The 26,845-nt window shown below is 46.8% G+C and overlaps 1 protein-coding gene across 5 annotated transcripts in view; it reads right to left on the bottom strand.

Annotated features, from left to right (window-relative positions):
• The window catches only part of UBAP2 (ubiquitin associated protein 2), a 1,803,012-nt gene that overhangs the window by 630,273 nt on the left and 1,145,894 nt on the right, over positions 1-26,845 (bottom strand). For all 5 annotated transcript variants that reach the window (XM_078674719.1, XM_078674718.1, XM_078674717.1 and 2 more), the window contains exon 17: positions 14,529-14,724. In XM_078674719.1, the coding sequence (XP_078530845.1) occupies positions 14,529-14,724 (196 nt within the window). The remainder of the gene's footprint in view (positions 1-14,528; positions 14,725-26,845) is intronic.

The following is a 26,845-nucleotide window of genomic DNA, read 5'->3' as shown; positions in this document are numbered from 1 at the left end:
TTTAATTGCATGTAGTTTCTGGTTTAGTATTCTTTTGGATAGAAATTCCAATTGTCTTAATTGTTGTGGAATTGAACCACTTTGTTTGCTAAAGGTTTGTATTTCAGGAATTAATGAGTATATATCTGCTGCTTGTGCAGACGTGTATGTTTTATGTCTGCCTTGTTGTCAGTGATGTTGGAAATTGAATCAAACTGCATTGTAATGGATGGTGCTACAGTACCGTTAAGCTTAGTGAAATAGATAAAGAATGGGGTTGTACTGTGCACTCTAAGTTTGTGTTTTTTATAGAAAATTCACTGTTCTATTTAAATTATTGACCAATTTTTGAACGGATGTGCTAGGTTGGCAGGAGGAAGCTACCCCGTAAAATGAGCTGCAAAAGGAACCCCTGCTAGAAGTCCATTGTAAGGCCCCCATGGACTTTGCAGTCTGTGTCTTTTTTAATTTTTTCTAGGGAGGTATCGACCGCCAGCCCGAAAAGATGCTCCTTATCAAAGGGCTGATTAAGTATGGAAGACTGTACCTCCTGCTTGAATACAGAGAATCGAAGCCAAGCGTGTCTGCACGACAGTATGCTAGTGTTTATGGCACAAGAAGCTGTATCTGCCGCATCTAATGGCGCATTTAATGGAAGTGTTGGTGATGAGCTTTCCTTCCTGAATGAGGTAGTTAGCTTTGGTCTTATACTCTTCTGACAAATGTCACACCAGTTTTTCCAACTCATCATAGTGAGCCTGTCGTAACGTGCTAACAGAGCCTGAGCATTGGCAATACGCCAATGGTTAGCAACCTGCGAAGCTACTCTCTTGCCAGAGGCATCAATGAGTTTGGACTCCTTATCAGGAGGAGGGGAGTTACTGTAGCTTGAGAGTTAGCTCTCTTGCGTTAGAGACGACGAGTCTATAGGCAACTGCCCTCATAGGAGCGGGCTTGTATTTTTTATCCACTCTAGGTAAGAGTATTCTGGCTCTAACTGGGTCTTTGAATACCTCATTTGTATGTTTTAACATGCCCTTGAGCATTGGCAAAGTATTAGTAGCCCTTTGTGAGTGTGATAATGTCTCTACAAGGAATTCCTCCTCTGGAAGGTTTGTATGAAGTTTTACTCCAGGATATTGAGCAGCCCTGTTGATAAGCTGCACAAAGCCAATGTTGTCGTCAGGTGGGAAGGGTCTAAAGGGATAAAGGTTGGGGTCATTGTCCTGGTCTGGATCTTTATTATAATTCTCCCAGGGATCAGTGTCTTTTGTTTTGGAGGATTTCGGCTCTGATGCCTTCGGTGTCGAAGGTGTCTTTGGTGCAGACGGTGTGGAGACTGGCACATGCTTCGTTTTTTGTTTCGATGAGGAAGGAGTTGGTTCGGCACCGGAATGGGGCCGGCTTGAGCCAGAGCCGGATAGCTTGTCTTTATGTTTCATAACCGGGCTGGAGAGTGTGGCATCGTAAACGTTTTCTCAGTGACGACCTGAGCCCGAGGGAAGTGAAGGTGATAACTGAGCCTTAGACTTTGGTTTAGTGGGCACATGAGGATCTGTACTGACGGTACGTTGACCCGAAGTGTCGTTCCGGTCTTCTTCCATGTCGGAGTCTGCTTCGGACACGAAGACCAGTTCTTCCTCTTCTGCGGGTGGACGGTGGCAATCTGAATCTTCACTGGAGATGTCCAGAACAGAGCCGCTGCCCCGTTGCATCTTGTGGCGTTGAGTCCGATGGTCACAAATGATTTTCTTGGATCGGAACAATCCTTTTCGTAGGATAAGCAGAGGTTGCTGACCTTGAGCAAGTCAGTGCGTGGAAATTTAGCACAACACCCGGACATAGCTTGAACGGAGTCTGTTCCATCGACTGTTGGCGTGGTTAGCATGGGTAGGCCAGACGGCCCGCCTCTAGGTTACCGATCGAAGGTTTCCTAAATGTACACAATACGCGTCGAATGGGAAACCACGATCGAAAGACAATACCGTAGAGGGTAGAGTATTGCGCGTCGAAAGGGTACGAAAACTATACTGAACCGGAGCGCAGCAATAAACATCCGAACCCGATGACGGAAAAAAACAATCTTGGGATGAGTCGATGCCCATGCGCACTATCACCTAAAGGAGGAGTCACCTACCTCATGACTAAAGACTTCTTCGAAAAAAACAAAGTGCAAACATACGGGCCCAACACCAGATGGCGATCTATGCTAAAGCGTATGATCTACAGCTCCTATGCCTCGAACAAATTGTTTTTTCCACTCCAGAAGAGCTGAACCATGAAGTGCACTGACATTGGTGTGTTAACAACTAAGGCCCTGAAAGGGATCTTCCTGACAGGTCACAGGGGCCCTCACTGAGATGACGGGGGAAGCGGTGACAGCGGATCCATTGGTGATACTCCTTGGCTACACTTTGCGGATCCCTAGATCTTGCCGAAAACTTGTGGACGTTGCACTACTCTTGGCCAGACGACGTGTGGCGTGCCGCTGGGGTCGCAGCAGAGCGCCCAAATTCAAGGAATGGCTGGCAGACCTGACCTACTGTCAGGATCAACATAATACGTTTGCTGAGCTAATGCCCGTCTCGAGTAGGCCTCGCGACATCTGGGGCCCACTGGTGAGCTATTTGCTCACACAACCCGATGACGCGGATTCGACTGCAGAACCCCCTGCTACTATTTAACATCCTGGACTGGCTTTCGGACCTGGCCACTGCCCCCCCTTCCTATGCTCGCACCTCTTCCTGGATGGTCCACGCCGAGGGCCATCTCCCCTCACGGCATACTGACTGGACCTAGTTCCCGGACTTTGTACGGCCCTCGCCAATGTGCATCTTTTCCTCTTTGCTTGCCTGTCCCCACCCCCTAGACCACTCTGGGGTCTCCTATGCCATGTTCTGCACACACCGTTATTCCTTCTATTACGTCATATATTCTACTGACACATACATTGCTCCTTCTAGAATTGTTGGATAATCGTTAGGCTTCATGCGACATGACTGTGGTACTGTGCCTACCTCTGCCTGCCTGGAATGCCACACTAACACATCACTACTTTCTTTTCGACCTGAAGTGAATTGCCTCTTAGTATTTTTTACGGTTGGGAGTTACTGTTCTAACTGTTGTGGGTACTGTTAACTTTCTCAAAGGAACAAGAGTAATCCAATAACCTGTTCTGCTGCTGCTGATCCTTCATTACCCTACCGTGCCGGCAGTGTTCTTCATGCTCAAGCTTGGATATGCTATGCCGCCGGGCCTCAGGGATGACGGCCAAGAGGCCGTGTTATGAATACTATATTATGCTGCCGGCCTCCGGGTTGCAGGCGTGAACAGCTGTGTTTTATGTTTCTTATTATACAATAAAGCAGTGATTGAACCCAAAAAAAAACAAACCAATCATGAGATAGTCTTCTTCTGCACCACACAACCTTTCTTTGCCCCAACGTAACCCACAAAGAGTTGGTCACCCACCCAAATTAGTTTTGTGTGGTCAAGGTAGAATTACAACACTCTTTTTGGATCCAGATGGTGGCATCGATCCTCTTCCTTAGAGGGAGGTGGCAGAGCATAGAAAGAAGGCAACGTAATAGACTGCCTCACATGGAGGGGTGTTCCTACTTTTGGAAGGAAAGAGGTCCTAGTGCGAAGCACCAACTTTTCAGGTAATATTGTCAGGTAAGGAGGATTGAATGACAAAGCCTGCCTGAGGGGGCAATTGTGCAAAGGTACAAATGGAGCGCACATTAGGAAGGTGAGAACCAAATTAAGGTTGCACTGGGGCATAATGAAAGAGGAAGGTGGGAACATATGTACAAGGGAAGCAGAAAGAAGGTTGATGGACTTTTCTGTACAATATAATACAACTCTGTTCCATCTGCAGGCGTAGACTGTGTTGGTGAAGGGACACCTGGCTAACAAAATAACATTACATCTTCAGGAAGAAGGCTGTATGCTATCAACTGCTGAAGCTCAATCTCCACACAAGGTGGCAAAGAATTGACAGGTTTAGATGCAGAACCTTCCCCTGAGAGAGAAGATCCTCCCGAAGGAGCAGCCTGATTGGAGGATCGATGCTCAGTTGGAGTAGCTCAGGGTACCAGACTCTTCGTGCATGACCTAGGTCCACAAGAATGACTTGGGCCTGGTCGTTCCTCATCTTCTTGAGGACTCTGGGCAGGAATGGTATGGGCGGAAAGGGGTACAGGAAGCTTGCGCTTCACTCGAGACAAACAGCAAAACACACAAGATGATGGACGGAATGTTGCACAATGGCAAAACATTCACCCTCAGTCACAGATCTGGGTTTAATCCATCGTTATTTTGCTCACCAAGTCACCCCAGTTCATACATGGCCATATGCAAATCAGTCTTGACCCTGAGCCTCATTGGAACAGTCCAGACCGAACTGCCAAGCCATGTCTTCCCTGGACTGGAATCAAGCATCCTAGGACCGGTTTCTGGCTATCAGCCGTCTTCAGCCAGGATAGGTTGTGACTCCAGTGGCTTAGTGAGCAAGGGACCCACGTCAGGGCATACCCTTCCCACATAGCGTGAACAGCAAAACACACAAGATGATGGACGGAATGTTGCACAATATCAAAACATTCACCCCAGTCACAGATCTGGGTTTAATCCATCGTTATTTTGCTCACCAAGCCACCCCAGTTCATACATGGCCATATGCAAATCAGTCTTGACCCTGCGCCTCATTGGAACAGTCCAGACCGAACTGCCAAGCCATGTCTTCCCTGGACCAGAATCAAGCATCCTAGGACCGGTTTCTGGCTATCAGCCGTCTTCAGCCAGGATAGCTCGACTCCAGTGGCTTAGTGAGCATGGGACCCACGTCTGGGCATACCCTTCCCACATAGGGTGAACAGCAAAACACACAAGATGATGGACGGAATGTTGCACAATGGCACTCTGAAACACTCACCAGGGTGCATCATTCCTTCGTGTGTGCACCATATACTAAGCCAATATCCTACACCAAGGCTCTCTCCATTCCTGAAAGAGACCTTGTGCAGCCTCCGGATTGAGACTCTATTCATCATCTGCTAGACATAGACGGCGGAATTCGCCATCCCGGGCGTTCAGCGAACCGGACAGGGATATGCATTACTGTTATAGCCAAGGCGAGAGACTCAGGACATCTTGAAAAGAGTCCACAAACCCAACCCGCCGTGTTTGTTGCAGTACTACATGGCAGTGGTGTTGTCCTTGAACAGGGCCGACTTTAGCACTTGGTGGTGCCCTGTGCGACAATGTTTGTTGGCGCCCCTCCTAATGACCACCTCTGCCATGAATTCCCCCACTAGCACCCTTTAACAGTGCCCCTCAAGTCTCCAAAACCACGGTCTCTCAGATCCATTAGGTTTTATAGCACCACTCATACCGGTGTCAGAGCACTATACAGAACAAACACATTGCACAGAGACAATCATATGTGTGGAATTCAGTGTTTAGGAAATGTTACATCAGACAGGACTACGTGTAGTGTAGGAGTAACATGTCATTGATACTGATAGGCAATATAGTTTAAGGGACCTTATTGGAAAGCACAAATTCAGAATTTAAAACGTACCACCATTGTTAGGGTTTCTCTTTAATAATATGAATAGTTTTCTACCTAAATGAACCCTTTTGGGAATATTAGTATAATGAGAGACTGGGCCAAAAATCATATAGCTCAAACTATACATCTTGCAGTTTGCATGCAGCTCTTTGATGACAGTTATTAGCTCAAAGTTCTATATCAGGATTTTGACAAAACTACAAGTAACAAAAAAAAGCTTGTTTAAAGTAGCAGTAACCCAGTGCACTATTTACATTCTATTCACTTTGTGATCTGGAAGGTACACGTTCTTAGCAGCAGGCACATTAACCCTATGCGCTACCTTTCCATGAGTTAAAACTTCCACTAGACAAAACTCCGGTCTCTTTCCAGGAAGCAGATTAATCACCGGAGATATCTCAACTGAAAATTGCTGGAGGCCTGGAACACAGCAGCAGGTGCTTTTAAAATGTTAATATCCCTTTAAAAATGACGCCCACACCCCAAGTCAACGCCCGGAGCCGTGGCTCCGATCACACCACTAGAGCCGGCCCTGTCCTTGAACACTTTCACTAGCTTCTTCTTGATGGAAGGAAGGCTTTTGAGTCCGGGTTCCGTCAGAGACCACAATGCACTGATCTACATCTCTCCAATACGGCCGCTGCATCACAGGTGTGAGATCTGGTTGGGGAAGGGAGCGAGGTCTGCCAGTGACCCAATCCCGGTTTGTTAATCACCTCTGCAATACCTGTACCGTTCCTATCAAGGTCTGGACCATGTCGGAGGGATTCCCTTAATACTGAACCTACTGGAACTTCAGATTCCACTTCAGAGCCCACATATGCCATCTGGCATGAGTCACTAACAGAATGCAGTGGAAATCCAGGATAGAAGCTGAAACATTGGTATCATAGCCTGTGATGGTATGCAAGTGGTGGTGGTAATGGCTGATCCTGTCACCAACTGGCCACCCATGATCTAGAAGGGCATGACTTGGAGACTGTGGCTTCAAGGGAGGGGGGGGGATCACTGGCCTGACCTCTGGCCATCCGACCCTCTGGGTCAGAACGAGTTGCGCCCTCAGCCGTAGAGGATCAGGTACACACTGGGCATCCAGATGTGGTGGCGTGCAGAAAGTGTTTGAAGACTTGGATGTCTGAAAAAGAGAAGACTTACAAGTAGACTTGTGTATAAAGGTGGAGAAGTGTGGCTCAAATGGTTAGAGCGGCAGACCCTGATGCAGAGGTCTGGTCCGTGACCAGAGTTCAATACCCGCCTCGGCGGGGCTTGGGCTCAATTTCCTCGGACCTGAGAATTCTCGCCTCGGTGCCTATTCCAATCATGGGTCCCACTCTGCAACTCTGGGCAATAGCTTGCTTAATCTCCACAACAGCCCCAACAACAGCGCTGGGATGCCTGGCTTCACCATGGGGGTGCCCAGGAGTGGACATTTCACAGGGAAAAGCCATAAAGGGTTCCTAAGCGGTATACGGACAGTGCCGGGACACTTCCGTTGGAGGTAGCTGTGCACTTTACAAATGCTGGCATTTACAATTGTATTTTATAATCGACATACTGGTAAATCTTGATGATGCTATCTGAGAGTAGGGCACCATCCAGCTTTATGTAGGGGCTCATGATGACTGGAAGCAGTATGGAACCCTGAGGGGCTCTTAGGGTAAGGGACCTTCTGGAATCTGAAGATGCCCATGTGAACTGGTGTTGGTAGGAAAAAGTAGGAGAACCAGCGAAGGATCCTTAGAGCGATGCCCCTAGATCTAGAGCCTAGAGGGCTAAAAAAGCTACTGGACAGTCTGAGATAGCTGCCACTGTAAGTAAGCAAGGCCAGGCTTAACCTGTGAAGTTCCAGTAATAATGTGGAACAGGCAATCCCAGCCAATAAGGCTAAGAAGTGGGCCAGAGCACCGCTTTCCTCTAGGTTAATGAGAAGATTAATTTGTAGCATTTCAGATTCACCAAACCTGAAAGCTGTAGGCAGGTTCACAAATGAATAATAAAAACGATTCAAGTAAATGCTGTCAATTTCACAAAGAAGGAACTTTAGGTACATCTAGCGTAAACACATTTCAGAAACGTATTAAGATGGAAATATCTTCTTAAAATCAATGAGACTAGAGATATCTAAAATAAAAAAATAAATGCCTGGTTACATTAAAGGTCACCTCAATTTCGGCAAGGGTTAAGGAAAAGTGATTTTCAGTCAGTAAAAAACTAAATTCAAAGGCCGTAAATCACAGCTGTTCAAGGTGACTATACTGATGATATAACATTGAGGATGAAGTACAAGCAGTAAGTGAACTGAGGATAGTCTGGAACACACAATTGCAAGATGTGGTTATAAGGCTCCTTTAAGACAGTGTAAAGGGGAGAAAAACAATTTGCAGAACAAACTTAGATAGATTTCGGTAGGCATGAGATGAAATGCCGGAAAAGAGGGATCACCACACAAGGATGTAAGGACATCTTCACTAATCAGCTGGGTGTAAATTTTAAATTCTACATGTTTTAGGGGAATATGTTTGCATCAGACTTTGGGACATTTAATATGTTTACTAAAAAAACGAGTTACTTACCTGTACACTATGGTTCTCCAGTATTATCTTTCATAGATTCACATGCTTGTATCTTCCCCGTCGTCATGGTGGGAGTCTCTCGGTAAAAGAATAACCATAGCAGTAGAAGAAAAAACTGCCTGGAAACCATAGAGTAGTAAAACAATAGGCAACCTCTCCTCCTCATTATGTGGTCCAAACTACAGCCAATCAGATGCCAGCACCAGCCTACACCATTCCCAGCAGAGCCACCATACCTCAGATTTCCAACAGCCCAAGAGTGAGCTTTGTAAGAAACCAGAGATAAAGGTGGTCTACCTAGACGAAACGGGGAGGTGGGCGGGCGCATGTGAATCTATGAAAGATAATACTGGAGAACCATAGGGTACAGGTAAGTAACTAGTTTTTTCTCCAGTATTGGATCATTCATAGATTCACATGCTTGTATCAGAATAGATAGCAGTCCTTTTGTAAGAGCGTTTCTAGGCTTATCCCTCTTTTGTCTCAGGGCTCTGCGCCGTAAGCTCCCCTTTTTTGCTTTTTTAAAACTCATTAAGGAAAAAACATGTAACAACATTTGTCATTAAGAAAACGTTTGGGTATCAACAGCATTAAAGAAAGCAATTGTAAATTTAAAAACATGTAACTTATTTAAAAAGGTGTCGTAGAACTGCTTGTCCAACTGCTGCATCTGCTTTCCATTCTATGTCCAGACAATAATGTATGGACATTTGACCAAGTTGCTGCTCTGCATATGTCTGGAAGCGATACGCCTGCTAGTAATGCAGTTGAAGTTGCGATCTTCCGTGTATCATGAGCACGTACTTTTGTGCACAGAGGTTTTCCTGCTTTTTCTTGAGAGAAAATGATGGCGGATGCAATCCACCTCGAGATGGAGAATCTTGAAAGAGCCAAACCTTTTCTAAGTCCTGAATAAGCAATAAACAACTGATTTGATTTACGAAAAGATTTTGTCTTTTCCAGGTAAAACTTTAAACATCTTCCAAAGTATGAAGAGCTTTCTCTGTCGCAGTGGAAGGATTCTTGAAATACATAGGCAGGATTACTGGTTCATTGAGATGAAAAGAAGAAGGTATTTCTTAGTAGCACTATATCCGATCTGAATTGCTTGAAGGGATCTTGGATTGAAAAAGCTTGAATTTCGCTGACTCTCCTGGCTGATGTGAGAGCAAGAAGCAAGGCTACCTTCCATGAGAGAAATTGCAACTCAGCTTTGTGAATTAGTTCAAAAGGCGCTTTCATAAGCTGTGACAGGACTATGTTAAGCTGCCAAGGAGGCGGAGGACGTCTAATTGGAGGGAATTTCCTGAATAAGCCTTTTAGGAATTCTTTAATTAACCTTTGAGACCAAAGAGATGGACATCCTGGAGACCTACGGTATCTGGAAATTGCTGCTAAGTGGACTTTATTTGAAGAATGAGTAAGTCCCGATCTGGCTAGATGAAGCAGATATGGAAGATTTTTTTCCGGTGAGGAAGTCAAAGGATGAATCTTGTCTGCAAGACGCCAGTTACAGAATCTCTTCCATTTTGCCGTCTATGTCTTGTTAGTAGATATTGCTGTAGAACTTGCCAGGATTTCACGACATTCTTGAGGAATATCTAGTGACTGAAACTCATGCTCGAAAGGTTCCAAGCTGACAATTTTAGAGAGGTCAATTGTGGGTGAAGAACTTGACCCTTGTTCATGGAAATCAGAGATTGGATTATAGGGAACTGTATCCTGGGCTCCACTGACAATTGGAGAAGTTCTGTGTACCAAAACTGCCTCGGCCAGGCTGGGGCTATTAGAATTATTTGGCAAGGTTCTGATCTCATCTTTCTCAGTATCTTCGGAATTAGGGGAAAGGGAGGGAAAGCATAAGCAAACATCCCTGTCCATTGGATATGAAGAGCATTCCCTCTTGAACCTTTCTGTGGGAATCTGCTTGCATAATGTCTGCATTTTTTGTTGCTCTGCGTTGCAAACAAATCCAAATTTGGTTTGCCCCACAGACGGAATATCCGATCTAGCTGGTGTTGATTCTGTTCCCACTCGTGGCAAATGGCGGATGATCTGCTGAACAAATCCGCTCTTTCGTTGTCTACTCCCGGAACATGCTCTACTTGTAGAGCTACGTTGTGACTAATAACACATTTTCTGTGCCTGCGCAGATAGGGGCTTTGATCTTGTGCCACCTTGTTTTCGAAGATAAAACATCGTCGTAGTGCTGTCGGTCCTCACCAAGACCGAAGACCCCTGAATTCTGGGTAGAAAGCCTGAGGACCCAGGATAACTGCTTTCAATTCCAAGAGATTGATGTGAAGTTTTGCCTCTTGCGGAGACCAAAGACCTTGGATCTCCAGGTCTTGCAGGTGAGCTCCCCAACCTTGCAATGAAGCGTCTGATGTCATGACGTAACTTGGAGATTGAGGTTCGAATAGTAGGCCCTTTGTCAAGTTGCTCCTGATACCCTACCATGACATTGCTCGTTTGAGAGTTGATGATCAGCTTGTCGTCGAATGAACCTAGAGCTCGAACCCATTGTTTGTCTAGGGATTCTTGAAGTGGTCTCATATGCAAACGGCAGTTGGGAATCAATGGAATACAGGATGACATCATTCCCAGTAAAGATTTGAAGATCCTGATGGAAGTGGACTTTTTTGATTTTATTGATGCTGTCAGATTCAGGATTTCCGTTATGCGTTCCTCTGATGGAAACGCTTTCACTTCTTGAGTTTTCAATATTGCTCCGAGGAATTGCAGAGATCGTGTCGGAGTAAGAGAGGATTTTTCTCTGTTTATTCGAAGGCCCAATGTTTGGAAAAGATCCATACAGATCTGTAAAGACTTTTGTGTTTCCTGGTACGATGGTCCTTTTATCAGCCAGTCGTCCAAATAAGGGAAAATTTGGAGACCTTGCTGCATTAGATGTGCTGCAATCGGAGCCATACACTTTGTGAAAACCCTTGGGGCAGACTTCAGGCCGAAAGGTAAAACTGTGAACTGGTAATGGCGCCCCGCCACCATGAATCGGAGTTATCGCTTGTGCTTTTTGTGGATCGGAATATGGAAGTATGAATCCAAAAAGTCTAAAGAGACCATGTAATCTCCTTTGCGAAGTAAAAGAAGGATTTCTTGTAATGATGGCATTCGGAATGAGAATTTCTTTATGTATTTGTTCAGATCACTGAGGTCCATTACCTGCCTCCATTTGGAAGATTGTCTCTTTTTTATTAGGAAAAAGTGCGAATGGAATCCTGTCCCTTGTTGATGTGATGGAACTTCTATCGCCCCTTTCATTATGAGGGATATGATTTCCGCTTTGAGGGCTGCAAGATGCTGTTTATTTCTGCAGATAGGTGGGCGATTTGGAGGTTTTTGTGAGAATTCCAGGGTGTGACCCTGTGTAATGATGTCTAATACCCATTTGTCCGATGTTATGGACTGCCAATGTGGTAGGAATTGAGAGAGGTAATGGAACTGATTGATATGAGACGGTGTCGGAGGCGCCCGAAGAATATCACTGTCTATGACTAGAATCTTGCTTTCCTCTTGCAGCAGATTTTCTCCTTCCTTGTTGTTGAAAAGATGTATTAGAGGATCGATATTGTTGGTTGGAGGAGTATTGGCGGTAACCCGGTTGATGGTATGGTTGGTACCTATTTGAAACGAGGAACGCTGTTGAAAATGCCCTCGATCCTCTGCCACGAAATGACTGGTAACGGCCTTGCTGTAAAGATCCCAAGCATCTAGCAGTATCGGTGTCTGCCTTTATACCTTGATGAGCCTCGCCAATATGTTTTCCAAACAGGCTTTCTCCATCAAAAGGCATGTCCATGATTTTAGATTAGATTTCAGGCCGAAAGGATGTTGATTTGAGCCATCCTTGCCTCCGTAGAGCAACCGCTCGAGCCATTTGTCGAAAAGCTATAGACTTTGTCCATCGCTACATCTATGGACTCAGATGCTGCTCTGGCTCCATCTTGCAAAATTGTATTTGCTTCCTCCTTTTTATCATCCGAAAGATGTGACAGGATTGGTGCGATGTCAGACCACATCTGTCTATTAAATCGACTAATAAGTGCCATTGCATTTGCCGCTTTGATTAATGCTGCTGCCATGACTGCAAAGCGCTTACCAATACCATCCATTCGCTTACCCTCCTTATCAGGAGGCGCTACACCGGTTGTCATAGGATTTTTGGAACGTCGTTGTGCCGCTTGAGTAACAACCGACTCCGGACGAGGATGTCCAATCAGACATGCAGGCGCCGTCTCAGGAGCACGGTATTTCTTATCCAATTTAGGTATTGAAGCTGGAACTGATGCCGGATTCTTCATCAGTTTTATTCCTTCATCCCAGATATGTTGTATAATCGAGATAGCTTTTACGGACTTCCTAGATGACTCTTTGAAGTCATAAAGGAAACAATCACTTTCTTTAACTGCCATAGAAAGCTCACACCTCTTAGCGGCTTTTTCAATTAGATCATGAAAGCTGGCTATATCCTCCGGCGGAGAACTTGCTTGAGGTAGTGGTGACACGGGAGAAGTTGGAACAATATATTGGTCCCATTCATCCCCAACCACATCATCCTGGGGAATCTCTCCTTCCTCAGCTTGATTGTCATGATCAGAATCCATTAAGTCATCCCGAATAGTAATAACTTTTGGAACATCCACACGTTGAACTGGAGGAGGTGACTGAATCACTGGTGTTTCTCTCACAGGTTGAGAAACATTTGCAGGAGCAGTAGTAGAGGCTGGAGCGTTATCCTCCGGAAAACGACAGTAATAACTGTCTATCATGTGCCTTAAGTCTGAGATCAAAGAAACAGGCACTGACATAGCTTCCTCTTGGACATTGGGACTCGCTTCCTCTTCATCCTCATAATGATAGGCCTGATAAAAGGACTCATAGCGCTTTGGGCCTCTTACTGGACGATCTTTAAAAGATAAGTGTTCTTGAACTTCCTGAAAATCTTCGTCTTTCGAGTCTTGACTTTTAATATGGAGCTGCAAGGGACTACAGGCAACTCCATAAGGCCCTTCCTCCTCAGATTCCTGGCAATCCAGTATAGTAGATGGAAGCAGTGGCGAGGTCTTGGGAGTGGAAAACTCTTTTTACTCGCCGGCGAGCCTGTCGACGGGGCAATCCTCTTTATGGAAATGTAAGTAGATGTCATCATCGTTGGAGATCCAACAGCAGTCATCGTCGCCGATTTTCTCGTCGTCGACGGGGCCGTCGACGGGATCTTGATTGCATAGTCGACTGGATAGTCGTCGACGTAGATCTTGCAATCGACGAAGGCCTGGCACTCACAGTCGACGGAGTCGTCGTCGATGTCGACGAGGCTGTCGTCGTCGAGATTGTCGTCGACGAGATCGTCGTCTGGGTCGTCGATGGCTTCGTTCGCGATCTGACTGGAATATCTGTAGATTTCGACGACGGTAACGACGACGGAGCCTTCTTTTCTGAAGTAGGCTTGAGAGGAGTTGGAGGAAGAGAAGAAGAAGGTTCACCTTCTTTGATTTTACCAGCTTTTTGTCTCTTCAGATCTCCTTTTTCCTCAGAGGACTCGCTCTTATGCTTTTTAGAGGTGTCTCCTTTGGCTTCAGACTCCGAGTCTGTTGATTTTTTCTTCTGAAGCCATAACAGACGAGCTTCTCTATCTTTAAGAGTTTTGGCAGAGAAGGTGCAGCAATATTTGCAGTCCTTAGGAACATGCTTGGGATACAAGCAGCACAAGCATTCCTTATGTGGGTCCTCAGAAAATAATCTGGCCTTGCCACAGGATCTGCAAGATCTGAAAAGTCTCTTCTTGTAGCCTTTAGACATTTTGAATCAAATCTTGAAAAATCAGTACCTTACTTCCAACTGTAGAAGGTCAAAAGTTCGGTAGAGAGAAAAACTGAGCTGAGCTCAAGGAGACTCCTTCTCACACGAAGGCGGTTGGAAATCCGAGGTATGGTGGCTCTGCTGGCAATGGTGTAGGCTGGTGCTGGCAGCTGATTGGCTGTAGTTTGGACCACATAATGAGGAGGAGAGGTTGCCTATTGTTTTACTACTCTATGGTTTCCAGGCAGTTTTTTCTTCTACGGCTATGGTTATTCTTTTACCGGGAGACTCCCACCATGACGACGGGGAAGATACAAGCATGTGAATCTATGAAAGATCCAATACTGGAGAAACATAACTACAAAACTCTAGCAATGCTTTTATTTACACTCCTAAGGGTTAAAAGATCAAATTGTTTGATAAGGAAAAGTGATTTGGCATTTCAATCCATTTAGCATAACTAGCAAAATATTGCTGCCACGGGTACACGATGAGTAAATGACCCTTTTGTTTTTCTGGACATAAAAAAGTCATTACATATAGTTTGCCATTTCAGGTGTATAGATGTTGCCACATCTTACCTGCTGATTTGGGAGAGTGTACTGCTGCTAATCTCACTGGACTGAGGGAGCGTGGATAGCGTTACAGTCGTCGGTGAGGTGTGTTGTGGCGCTGTTTGCAGAAGAGAGCTAGTAGTAGGCACTGCATTGGATAACTGGCCTCCATTTGGCAAGGAAGGAGAACTTTCCGAATTCGACACTGGAACGAACGAAGTAGCTGTAAAAAAAGTTTATTATTTTTTAAGTTCCCTGTAGAGAATAGTGTGCCACAAAGTAGGGCTCCAGGTGGAATGCAACAATTCTTGAATACCTTAATCAGAGATTATCCTCTCAGAGGGATTGACTACTCAAATTGAACAAGTTAACAGTCATTAAATCGTACAAAAGCTACTAGGTTACAAAACTGAATTTGTCTAAAACCATATGGTCAGTTGAAAACCAAAACAATGTTCATGAAGAATTGATGATATACTCTTTACGAAAACTGATGTTTCATTTATTGGTCTATGGTAGTCAAGATCTTTCTTGAAGTGTTTGTATATTAAGTATTTCTGTGAAAAATGCTCTGCTTGGAAGTACTGCAGTAAGTTACGTTATAGGCAATAGAATGGTTGTATTATTTCACACATTTACTATTTAAATACATATTAAATCATTTGGCAAGGATCACAATCTAGCGTCAGGATTTAACCTAAAGTTGAGTCACAATAAACAAGTTACTTAGCTTCAGTAGCGCATTTTCTGGTAGAAACAATCTAGCTTCAAAATCCTTACCTTCGAATTTCCCTGCCATCAGGCTGGATCCGGAAACTTTTGCTCACGCAATACCTCTTGCGCGCCCCGTCGGGTGGTTCTATTCGGCTCCGTGTTACGTCATTGGCGTCGTTCATGTTAGATTTGATGTCACGGTCACCAACATAGATGCCGCTCAGGCACGAAGAAGTCAGTGCTATTTATTCCCACACCAGAAATGCAGAGCCACAAAGTAAATGACAAAAAAGTGTGCAAAACTAGGGCCCCAAAAGGGGAGTAACCCTAGCATAACAAAATCAGTGCGCAAAGTGGAGAGGAATGGGTGTACCTGTGAGGAATCTGGAGCTGGATAGAGTCTCTACCAGATAATGCGCCACAGAAGGTAAGTAACTTGTTCATTTGATAGAGGCTTCTAGCTGCAGATTCCTTACCTTTGAATTAGATACCCAAGCCATACTGTCCCGGTGGTGGGTTCCGGACCAAATTCCTTACACTAAGAAGTCCTGCAGGACCGAACAAGCAAATTGCCTGTCCCTGCGGACCTGACAGTCCAGGCAGTAGTGCAAAGTTGACCACTTTGCTGCCTGACAGATGTCCAACACTGGGACACCCTGAGCCAAGGCTGTAGTCACAGCCTTTCCCCTGGTGGGATGGGCTCTTAATCCCTCAGGGGACCGCTTCTTAGCTAGGACATATCAGATTTTAATGAAGAGAACAACCCAGCAAGAAATGGTCCTTTTCTGCACTGCCAGCCCCTTCTTAGCTCCAACGTATCCAACAAAAAGTAGGTTGTCCACCTGGAACTCTTTTGTGCAGTCAAGGTGGAACGGCAACGCTCTTTTTGGTTCCAGGCAGTGGAGGCACTCCTCTTCCTTAGAGGGATGCGGGGGAGCAAAGAAGGTGGGCAGCGTGATAGACTGACCCAGATTAAATGGGGTCACCACCTTCGGCAAGAACAAAGAACCACTTTATCTGCAAAGGACATCATGTAGGGAGGCGTACAAGATAGCGCCTGCAACTCACTCACCTTCCAGGCAGATGTTATCGCCACTTGAAAGGCTGTCTTGATGGTGAGAACCCAGAGGAGACAGTTGTGTAAAGGCTGTACGGGAGCACACAAAAAGAATGAAGACCATATTAAGGTCCCACTGCAGCATGACAAAGGGCGGGGGCAGAAACATGTGCACAAGCCCCTTTAAAAACCTATTTACAATTGGAGACCTAAAGAGAGAGGGTTGGTCTGGCAGCTGCAAAAAACAGATAGAGAAGAAAGAGAACACTTGAGAGTACCCAACACTGAACCCTGCTGGGCAAGGGTAAGAATAAAAGGAACAGTAGAATAAGAAGCAAAAAGAGGGTCAATAGATCTTTCTGAACAGTATAATACAAATTTCTGCCAACGGCAGGCGTATACGGTGTCAGTGGAGGGCAGCCAGGCTGACAAAATACCTATGCATACTTCGGGAGGAAGGTATAAAGCCATCAACGTATACCCATCAATCTCCACGTATGGAAGAGAGGCTTGACAGGTTTGGGTGCAGAACCCTCCCTTGCTGCTGCGACAAAAGGTCCTCCCGGACGGGTAGCCTAATCGGAGGTTCGATGCTCATTTTCAGAAGCTCTGGATACCAGACTCTCCATGCCCTATATTGTCAACAATGATCGTGGCATTTGTTGAGCACCTAAGACTACTACTTGAAAAAAGTGGTACATATCTATATAGTAGAATCCGTTCATCATCCTTTTCTAATTACACCATCAGCAGTCAGCATGTCATCAACAAGCATGTTCCTCTTCTGTGGGGACCAAAATCAGAAAGTAAGGAGTCAAAGAACCCTGGAGTTAGGAGACGAGCAGGGGCGTTGCAATCGACTTTGCCCATTGGTGCGCAGAGTGCGATCGACCTCTGTGTTGATGACGTACTGACTGCGGATGGTGTAATTAGAAACGGATGGTAAACGGACTCTACTATATAGATATGTACCACCTTTTTTCACGTAGTTAGTAGTTGTTTTAGGTCCTGAAGAAATGCCACTATCATTGTTGACAATATTGGGCATGAAACACGTCAACCGTCACTTACACTTAAATACTTGACAAGACTATTAGCGTCTCTGTATTTGAGTATTACCACTTTTAACCCCTTGCATGCAGCGCAAATTTTCACACTGTGCGGGCATTTTAATTAGTGAGCGGGATTCAGACGACCAGGGGCCGTCTTCCGCACACGGCCACCGTGAGGTGAGGCGTGACGGCTCCCGGCCGTCATGAGCATGCAAAGGGTTAATCATGACGTGAAACCCACTAATTAAAGTTAGTTCAGCTGGCTTACATAGTTATTTTTAATCCACCCACTTCCTACACTCAACTTACCTGTTTATATACACCACACATCCCCCCCTCCCCCACACACACACATACTTCACCTACAGTTAAGACAAAGGTCTACAAAAGATCTCCGGCAAAGAGCACCCCCTGCGGGGCCTGTCGGCCATTGCAGCACCAGCCCAAAGAGAAGCTGCCATATGATGAAGCATGACACCTTTTGGGGTGTGTGAGGGCCCTTGCTCCTTATAGGGGCCACTCCCCCTTTTACACTTGTAGGAAGAGCATACCTCTTTATTCATAGTTCATACATTGGGCGCATATGCTGGACCTTTATTGCTCGGGGTCCCCCTTTTTGATGCAGTATGCTTGGACTTCATTTTCTTGTGCAACTTCCCAGAGTGTACCAATAACCTCAAGTGGGACGAAGAGGACTTTGGGCTCCGGGAGCGGTCTTGCGACCTCCTCCTCTTCAGTCAGGGCCAGGACCTCCGCAGAGTCTCGCTGGATGATGTTGACTGGTGGGCTGAACGGAGCTGCATAGCCCACTCTCGCAAGGCCTTTGAAGCGATAGACCGACAGTCCGAGCACGACTGAGTTGTGGTCACGCTCGAGACACAGACACAGATGAGGTGGGGGTCGGTAAGCGAAATCATGCAGTGACAGGCACCAGGCGGTTTAAAATCTGTCTTCCTCGAAGACATCTTCGCACACAATGGAAAAAAATCCCAAAGTCAACAAAAAGTTGAAAAAAGGCTTGACTAAAAGCGACAGAGGGTTAGCCCTTTCAGGATCGGTGATTAACTGGTGAGGAAAGAAAATAACTGACGTTGTGCGACTGGGTGGCACCTATATAGGTGACCGCAATGTGATAACCAACGCAGAAGAGCTGAAAGGAGCCACTCGATGGCGCAAGCAAGAGTTATTGTTCGAGGAAATGTTTCCATTCCAGCCTGAAACCTGGGAAATTCAAAGGTAAGGAATCTGCAGCTAGAAGTTTCTATCAGATAGAAGTAATTTAACCACTAGGCCAAACAAGCCACTAACCATCTGTTATGTTGGTAAGAAAAAAAAAAATCTTCCACCAACCATCGGGGACTCCAAAAAGTTGGATCAATATTGCAAGTTGACTCAAAACTCCACTTATCCGGTGTTTTCATCCGGAGAATGAGCTTTATTTAAATAGCCACAAGTGGTCTGTGTGGTACACAGATTGCAATATCTTATGTTATGGCATTGGCTGAAACCTCTCTAAATGGCAAAACGAATCACTGAAACAAGAAAACTTTCTCCTGTTGTCCGTTCGCCATCCCCATTTGACAAAGGGAGAGTACCTCCTACTTTAGATTTCTATGTATTATCTATAGGTATAGGACTCATTTACTAGTCTTCACTTGTGCTCTTTAACTTTTCATATCTCACTATGCAGAAAAAAGGAAGCAACTGGACTGTTTTCTCCCAAGAGGTAACTGTGACTTTACCTTAATGCAGATTCCATGTCTCAAGTGTTCCCAAATTAATAAGACTGAATCTGAAACTAGATGTAATTCAACAACCAGCACCAGACATTGCCCAAGCTTCTCCCACATCTGGATTTTGGACTTCACAAAAGCAGGTAACTTAACTAGAACGATAAGGAAAGTAACCATATATATATATATATTTCCACTGAAACCAAAACACAGGTTACCGGGGCATTCTAGTTAGGCTTAGATTTTGCTCATACAAAACCAGTGAAATTTAGTACTTTTAGTTAACTGAGCGAACTATAACTTATGCGCCCGCAAGGCACTGCTTATGACCTTACATACACTCACTCACAACATGGTCAGTGACATAACCGCAGACATCTCAAATGACATCATCCAATGATTGTGAGGGTTTTCCAAATGTTTGAGTGTTAAACATATACTAAAGTACTACAAAAGTTAAATTGGCAAAGTTTGTGTTCTAATGTAGGATTCCATATATTAAGTGACCGGCTATGCGATTGTGTATCCGTGTCTGAGTAGCTGTATGAGTGAATAAGTGGGTGTGTGAGTAGCTGTATGGGTTAGTGAGTGGCTGTTTGAGTTGGGGTTATATTAACTGAGTGGGAGTGGCTGTATTGGAGTGACTGAGTGAGTGAGTACACAAGTGCCTGTATGGCTGTGTGAATGGATAAGTAAGTGGTTGTGTGGTTGGCTATGTTGAGAGGCTGTATATGTGTGTGTGTGAGCGTATGGAGGAGTGAGTGGCTGTGTGACTATGGGTGAGTGAGTGGCTGTGTGACTATGGGTGAGTGAGTGGCTGTGTGAGTAGGTGTATAGGTGAAGGCAGTACGTTAATGAGAGGGTGTGTGAGTGGCTCGGTGGACGAGTGAGTGGCTGTATGGGTGTGTCAGTGGGTGAGAGGCTGTGGGGGTGTGAGTGGTATTGTAGATGATATCAGTGAGGTAATTTGAGGTATCAGTGAAGTCACTGACCAGGTCATGAGTGATGTAATATGTGAGGTCATAAACAGTGCATTGTGGGCGCAAAAGTTGTAGTTAGCTCAAGTAACTTTCTTTGCTGAATTTCACTGGTTTTGTAAAAGTGAGCCTAACTATAACATCCTGTAACTTTTGGTTTTATCAGTGTTTTTCTAAAGTTTTTTAAATTCTATTTCCCAACTATAACGTCCCACTAACCTTTATTTTTTCAGAGAATTACTAAGGCTTTTTAAAATCTATTTTCAAACTAGAACATCTATGTAACCTTATTTTTTCCCAGTGAATTTGTTTTTAAAATTTTTATTTCCGTACTGTAACCTTTGAGAGTGGGTGCGTGATAGGCCTGGGCGGTAAATTCCATTCCACTCGCGGAATTTGTGTAATTTCGTGTTCCGTGGAGAACGGAAAATTGCCAAAAATTCTGTTCCGCGGCTTCGCGAAATTATTTGCTTGTTCGCATCGTCAAAATGCGTGTTCGCAAGATATTTTCTACCGAGCACGCAAACAGCAATTGCGAACAGGAAAAAAGCATCGCTGTGTGTTCGTGGAATTTTTTTTGCGTGTTCGCGGAGATTTTTTACCGTTTTGCAGAGATTTGCGAAACGCGACTAGGCGAATTCCGACCACTCCTAGTGTGCGAGTGGCTGTATAGGTAGGCGAGTGGGTGTGTGAATGGCTGCATGGGTCTGAATGAGTGTGAGATTTTTGTGGGGGTGTGAGTGAATCCGTGAGTGTCTTCTGAGTGGGTCTGTGACTGAGTGCGCGAGTCTCTAAGTCAGTCTGTAATTGGGGAGCATGAGTGTTTGAGTGGGTCTGTGAGAGCATGCATGAGTCTGTGAGTAGGTGCGTTAGTATCTGAGAAGGTGTATGAGTGTCTGCGAGTGGGTACGTGTATGAGGAGATCAGTAAGTGACTATGAATGGATCGGAGTGTTAAAAAATAGAAGCTCTGCTCGTTTTCTGCCTCTTTGCTGCTCACTCCTGCCCTCCACTCTCTGGTATTTTGACCTCTTACTGCTCATTTCTGATCTTGGTTGTACCTTTCTGCTTGTTTCTGACCTTCATTTTGCCTCTTTCTGCTTGTTTCTGACCTTCATTTTGCCTTTTACTGCCCATTTTCTACCTCTTCTCTGCTCTTGCTGCATACTTTTACGTCTTTCTATTCATTTCTTACCTTCATTTGTGTCTTTTTCCGCTTATTTGGAGCTTACCGTGACTCTTTCTGCACATTTTTCTGCTTCTTCTCAGCTCATTATGTTGCCTTTCTGCTCATTTCTGACCTTTATTTTGGCCCTTTCTGCTAGTTTCTGACTTTTTCGTGCCTCTTTCGGCTAGTTTTTCTGCCTCTTCAATGCTCGTTATTTTGCCACTTTTTGCTAGTTTCTGACCGAGATGAAACTGTAGCTTTTAAGGCTTGACAGAAATAAACTGACGTGCAAAATAGCTTCACATCATGTCTGTCCTGAAAAGGTGGTCACGCTCATAGAGACTTGCAGACCGTGACATATTGAATGCAGTGGGGGTTATTTTGCACATGTGTGATTTGGAGACTGTGAAAGTCCAATTCCCCTCCCCCAAAAACCCAATATAAGTTAATTTCTAAAAACAAACTGGGACCCTGTCAGCGGAATACAAACCAACAAACAAAGCCCTTCACTGTGCATGTTCATCTTTTTTCCAGCTCACGCCATTTCTTTCACCTTTAAATGGCTTTCTCTCAGGTGTATACAACTCACACTCTGCTTGGCCTCGGAGTCTTCTGGCTAAATTAAAAAGTGCCCTGAAGTCTGTGATATAGACATGAATAGAGCCAGCCACCCACCTCTGTCTGAAAAGTTATTTTTCTTCTGAGACACTGCATGTTCTCTGAAGGACAGCTAGGACCAAGTGACCCTCCAAAGTGTGTATGATAGACTGAATCCGCCAGACACAAGGCACTATAATCTTCTTAGTATCTGAATGAAAAGTGCCCACGTTCTATCCCATATGTACTATTTGTGTGGCTAGCCAGCCACTTCTCAGTGCAAAGTGGCGAGCAACGTCACCGTAAAGCCAGTTAAGTCTTATGTGGCAGCAAATTGAACAAACTACACTTTTTTGATGTCTATACCTAAGAAATATATTATGGATTATAGTCTGCTTTTAGTACATAGTGCAACCATATGCTGTGAGCGCCAGGTTTTACTACAGCTTTGCATGTTTCTGCTTTGTGTGTTTTCAGTTACAAGTATGCACCATTAGAATCAGTGCATACTCATGCCCTGCAGATTTGCACAAACCTGTACTGCAGTGCTTTACGTCCTGCACTGTTGCTCTGTACATTTCTTTATTTTATTTTTCTGTAGTTTTATACTAAAGCACTATTTCACAAGTTACTTACCTTCGGTAACAATAAATCTGTAAGAAACAGTAGTTAGTGTTAGATTCCTTACCTTAGAATATCCCCAGGCATCAGACTGGATCAGGAAAGTTTTGCGTAGCAGTACCCCTGCGCGTCGGTAGGCATCGTCTGCGGCTCCGCGTCCGGCGTCGTGGTCGCCGGGATGACGGAGTACTTAGACGCCGCCCTCGTGCGCTGACGTCAGATCTTGTACATAGCTTTACGCGCCAGGAACGCAGAGCCATGACAGAGACCGACACTGGTGCCATGAAACTAGGGCCCTGAAAGGGATAACCTTAACCCTAGATATCGGTTCGCAGAACGGGGAGGATGGGTGGGGCGGTAATTAATCTAACACGAACGACTGTTTCTTACAGATATATCGTTACCGAAGGTAAGTAACCTCTGCATCTGAAAGAAACAGGTTAGTGTTAGATTCCTTACCTTAGAATAAATACCCCAGCAATACCAACCCCGGTGGTGAGTCTGCGAACCAAGATCACACCAGAAAGTCCTAGAGAACGGAACGGCCGAAGAAGTCATCTCTCCGGACTTGGCTGTCTAGGCAGTAGTGTCTAGCAAACGTGTGCAGCAAGGCCCACGTAGATGCCTGGCAGATGTCCTGCAAAGGGTTTCCCTGACCCAGGGCAGTAGTAGCCCCTGGGGCCCGAGTGGAATGGGCCCTCAGCCCAACAGGGGGCTCCTTTCTAGCCAAGGAATAACAGACCTTGATGCACAACACAACCCACCAAGAAATGGTCCGTTTGTGCACCGCCCGTACCTTCTTCGCACCCTCGTAACTAACAAAGAGCTGGTCGTCCACCCGGAACTGGCGTGTGCGATCACGGTAGAAGGAGAGCGCACGTTTTGGGCCCAGACGGTGGAGCCTCACCCTCTTTCGATGGATGCGGAGACCAAAAGAAGGTGGGCAAGGTGATGGACTGCCAGATGTGAAAGGTCGTAACCACCATGGGCAGGAAAGAAGGACGCGTTCTTAATACAACTTTGTCCGTATGGACAGAAAGGAAAGGAGGCTTAGAAGATAGAGCCTGGAGCTCACTCACTCTCCTGGCAGAGGTGATGGCAACCAGGAATGCAGTCTAAAGAGTCAGAAGATGAAGAGGGCAATTGTGAAGTGGCTCGAAAGGAGCGCACATCAGATAGGTTAGAACAAGGTTCAAGTCCCACTGAGGCATCACAAAAGGAACAGGAAAAAACATGTGCGTGATGCCCTTCAAGAATCTATTTACAACAGGGGACTTGAAAAGAGAAGGCTGAGTAGGAAGCCTCCAGAAGGCAGAAATGGTAGAGAGGTAGCCCTTAAGAGTGTCCAGAGTAGAGCCCTGCTGGGCAAGAGAAAGAAGGAAGTGGAGAACCTCTGAAAGGGGGGCAGAGAGAGGATCCACAGCCTTTGCTGTGCACCATGCCACAAATTTGTTCCACCTGCAGGCATATACCGATTTTGTGAAGGGACCCCTGGCTGCCAGAATCCCATCACAGACTTCAGGAGGCAAGTCAAATGGCCTCAACTGCCGCCGCTCAATCGCCACGCATGGAGGTGGAGGCTGGACAGGTTCGGGTGGAGAACCGTCCCCTGCTGCTGCGACAGAAGGTCCTCCTGAAGAGGCAGACGAATCGGGGGATCGACTGACTTGCTGAGTAGCACGGGATACCAAAACCTTCATGCTCAGTCCGGAGCCACAAGGATGACTTGGGCCCGGTCGCGCCTGATGATCTTCAGCACTCTGGGCAGAAGTGGTATAGGCGGAAAGGCGTACAACACACCGCAGAGAGCGAGTGCCTCCTTGGAAATTCCCAACGCGCTGAACTGATGACATTGCGTGTTCTCTTCGGTGGCGAATAGATCTAACCAAGGCTCTCCCCACTGCTGAAAAAGGCCTTGCGCCACGTCAGAGTTGAGACGCCATTCGTGATCCATCATGCACCGGCGGCTGAGTTCGTCCGCCCTGGCGTTCAGGATACCTGCCAGGTGTTGAACCACCAGGGTGATGCCCTGGTGTTCCAGCCATGTCCAGAGGCACAGAGCCTCCTGACAAAGGGTCCAAGACCCCACCCCGCCTTGTTTGTTGCAGTACCACATGGCGGTGGTGTTGTCTGTGAACACTACACTTCCCCGGACAGAAGGAAGGAATGCCTTCACTGCAAGCTGGATCGCCCGCAGCTCCAGAAGGTTGATGTAGAGCCGGGACTCCGCCAGAGACCAGAGGCCTCTGATCTCCCTCTACCCCATGAGGCCCACCATCACAAAAGGGACGCATCCGTCACCACTACGTGCTCCGGTTGGGGTAGGGAGAGAGATCTGCCGCTGACCCAATCGTGGTTCGTGAGCCACCACTGCAACTGTCTAACAGTGCCTTCCGAGATCCGGATGTGGTCGGACATGCCCTGATGCTGTGCCCACTGATACCTCAGGTCCCACTGCAGAGCCCGCATCCGCCACCTGGCGTGATACACCAGAAGCATGCAGGAGGCCATCAGCCCCAGGAGCCGCAGCGTCAATCTGACCGAGATTCGGGATAAAGACTGAAAGATCGGAATCAGAGGCTGAATATCCCGATCCCGCTGTTCGGGGGATAAACCCGAAACTGCGCTGAGTCCAGAACCGCTCCGATGAAAAGGAGCTTTTGAGAGGGGCACAGGTGTGACTTTGGCATGTTGATGGAGAACCCCAGCGAGTGCAGGAGGTCGGCCGTAGTCTGGAGGTGGGAGATGACTGTCTGGGGCGAGCCCGCCTTCAACAACCAATCATCGAGATAGGGAAAGCCCTAATCTGCGCAGATGAGTTGCGACCACCGCCATCACTTTCGTGAACACCCGTGGGGTGCTGGTAAGGCGGAAGGGGAGCACGGTAAACTTAAAGTGCTCGTGGCCTAACGTGAACCACAGGTAACGCCGGTGGGCCGGCAGGATAGGGATGTGGAAATCTGCGTCCTGCAAGTCCAACGCTACCATCCAGTCTTCTGGGTCTAGGGCAGCTAGGACCTGAGCCAAAGTCAGCATCTTGAACTTCTCCTTCGGGAGGAAGCCGTTGAAGCTCCGTAGGTCCAAGATAGGGCGTAGGCCTCCTTTGCCCTTCTTGGGTACCAGAAAGTAGTGGGAATAGCAACCACGTCCTACTTCTGGCCCAGGAACGCGCTCGATGGCCCCCTTGGCCAAGAGGGCCGTAACGTCCTCCTGGAGAAGTCGCAAGTGATCCCCCGACATGAAGTGGTACTGCGGTGGCATGGCTGGAGGGGTCGCCTCGAAGGGGAGGGAGTAGCCCCTTCGGACGATTTGCAGCACCCACCTGTCCGATGTGATGGAGCGCCAGTGAAGGAGGTGATGGCGAACCCTGCCCCCCACTGGCGTCGAATGGGCCTGAAATTTCGGACTAGGAGGATTTTGAGGCAGATGCTGCGGGGGCGGGTGTGGACTGACTTTGCCGGAGTCCCCCGGCACCACCACGGAGGTTACCACGACCGCGTTGAGGTTGGTTCTGCGGCCTGTGGCTAGCCGGGCGTGAGGGGGCGCCCCTTCCTTGGCCACGAAAGGGACGAAAGGCAGAAGTCTGCTGGCGTTGGCCGAGGCCCAAGGACTTGGCCTTAGCCCTGGAGTCCTTGAAATGCTCGAGCGCACTGTCAGCCTTGTCGCCAAAGAGGCAACGGCCATCAAAGGGCATGTCCATAAGGGAGGCTTGGACATCGCCCTAAAAGTTGGCAGACATCAGCCAGGCGTGGCGGCGAACCGCCACTGTCATTGCAATTGCCCTGCCTAGCGAGTCCGTGGTATCCAGGCCACACTGAATGGAATAGAGTGCTGCATCCTTTCCCTCTGCAAGGGCTTGGGTAAGCTCTGACTGGACCTCCGCCGGGCACTGCAGCAGCACTTTCGGAACCGTATCCCACAGAGAGTGGGAGTAACGGCCCAAAAGGCAGGCAGTGTTGACAGACCGCAACCCCAAAGTTAGTGGGAACATTTTCTGGCCGAACTGATCGTACCTTTTGGATTCGGGAATGCGGTCTGGGAGGTTGAGGCCTGGATCACCAGGATCTCAGGGGTGGGGTGAACAGACAGGAAACTGGGGTTGCCCGGGCAGTGGCGTTGGGCCACGTTCCGATCTGCAGGAAGGCCTGTAGAGGGCTTGGACCAGGTGCCCAACAGAACGTCAGTGAGGGCTTCGTTGAACGGCAGGAGAGGCTCCGAGGAGTTTGCCTGCGGTTAGTCCTCACGGCTGTGACTGGGAGCTCAAGAGCCAAGGCCTTGGCTGCCCTAGTCAACACCACACTGTAAGCAGCCCCCTCCTCCGTAGCCACGGTAGGAGGGGAGACAAACCCAGTGTCTGGCGAAGTGTTCAGACCACTGGCCTCCCCAGTTCGTCTGCCCAGTCCTGGCTCAACTGGGACTGCAGTGC

This window comes from Lissotriton helveticus, chromosome 2_1 (assembly GCF_964261635.1).
Source record: "Lissotriton helveticus chromosome 2_1, aLisHel1.1, whole genome shotgun sequence".
In the NCBI taxonomy this organism is placed as follows: domain Eukaryota; kingdom Metazoa; phylum Chordata; class Amphibia; order Caudata; family Salamandridae; genus Lissotriton; species Lissotriton helveticus.
This window is presented reverse-complemented; position numbering and strand designations above follow the sequence as displayed.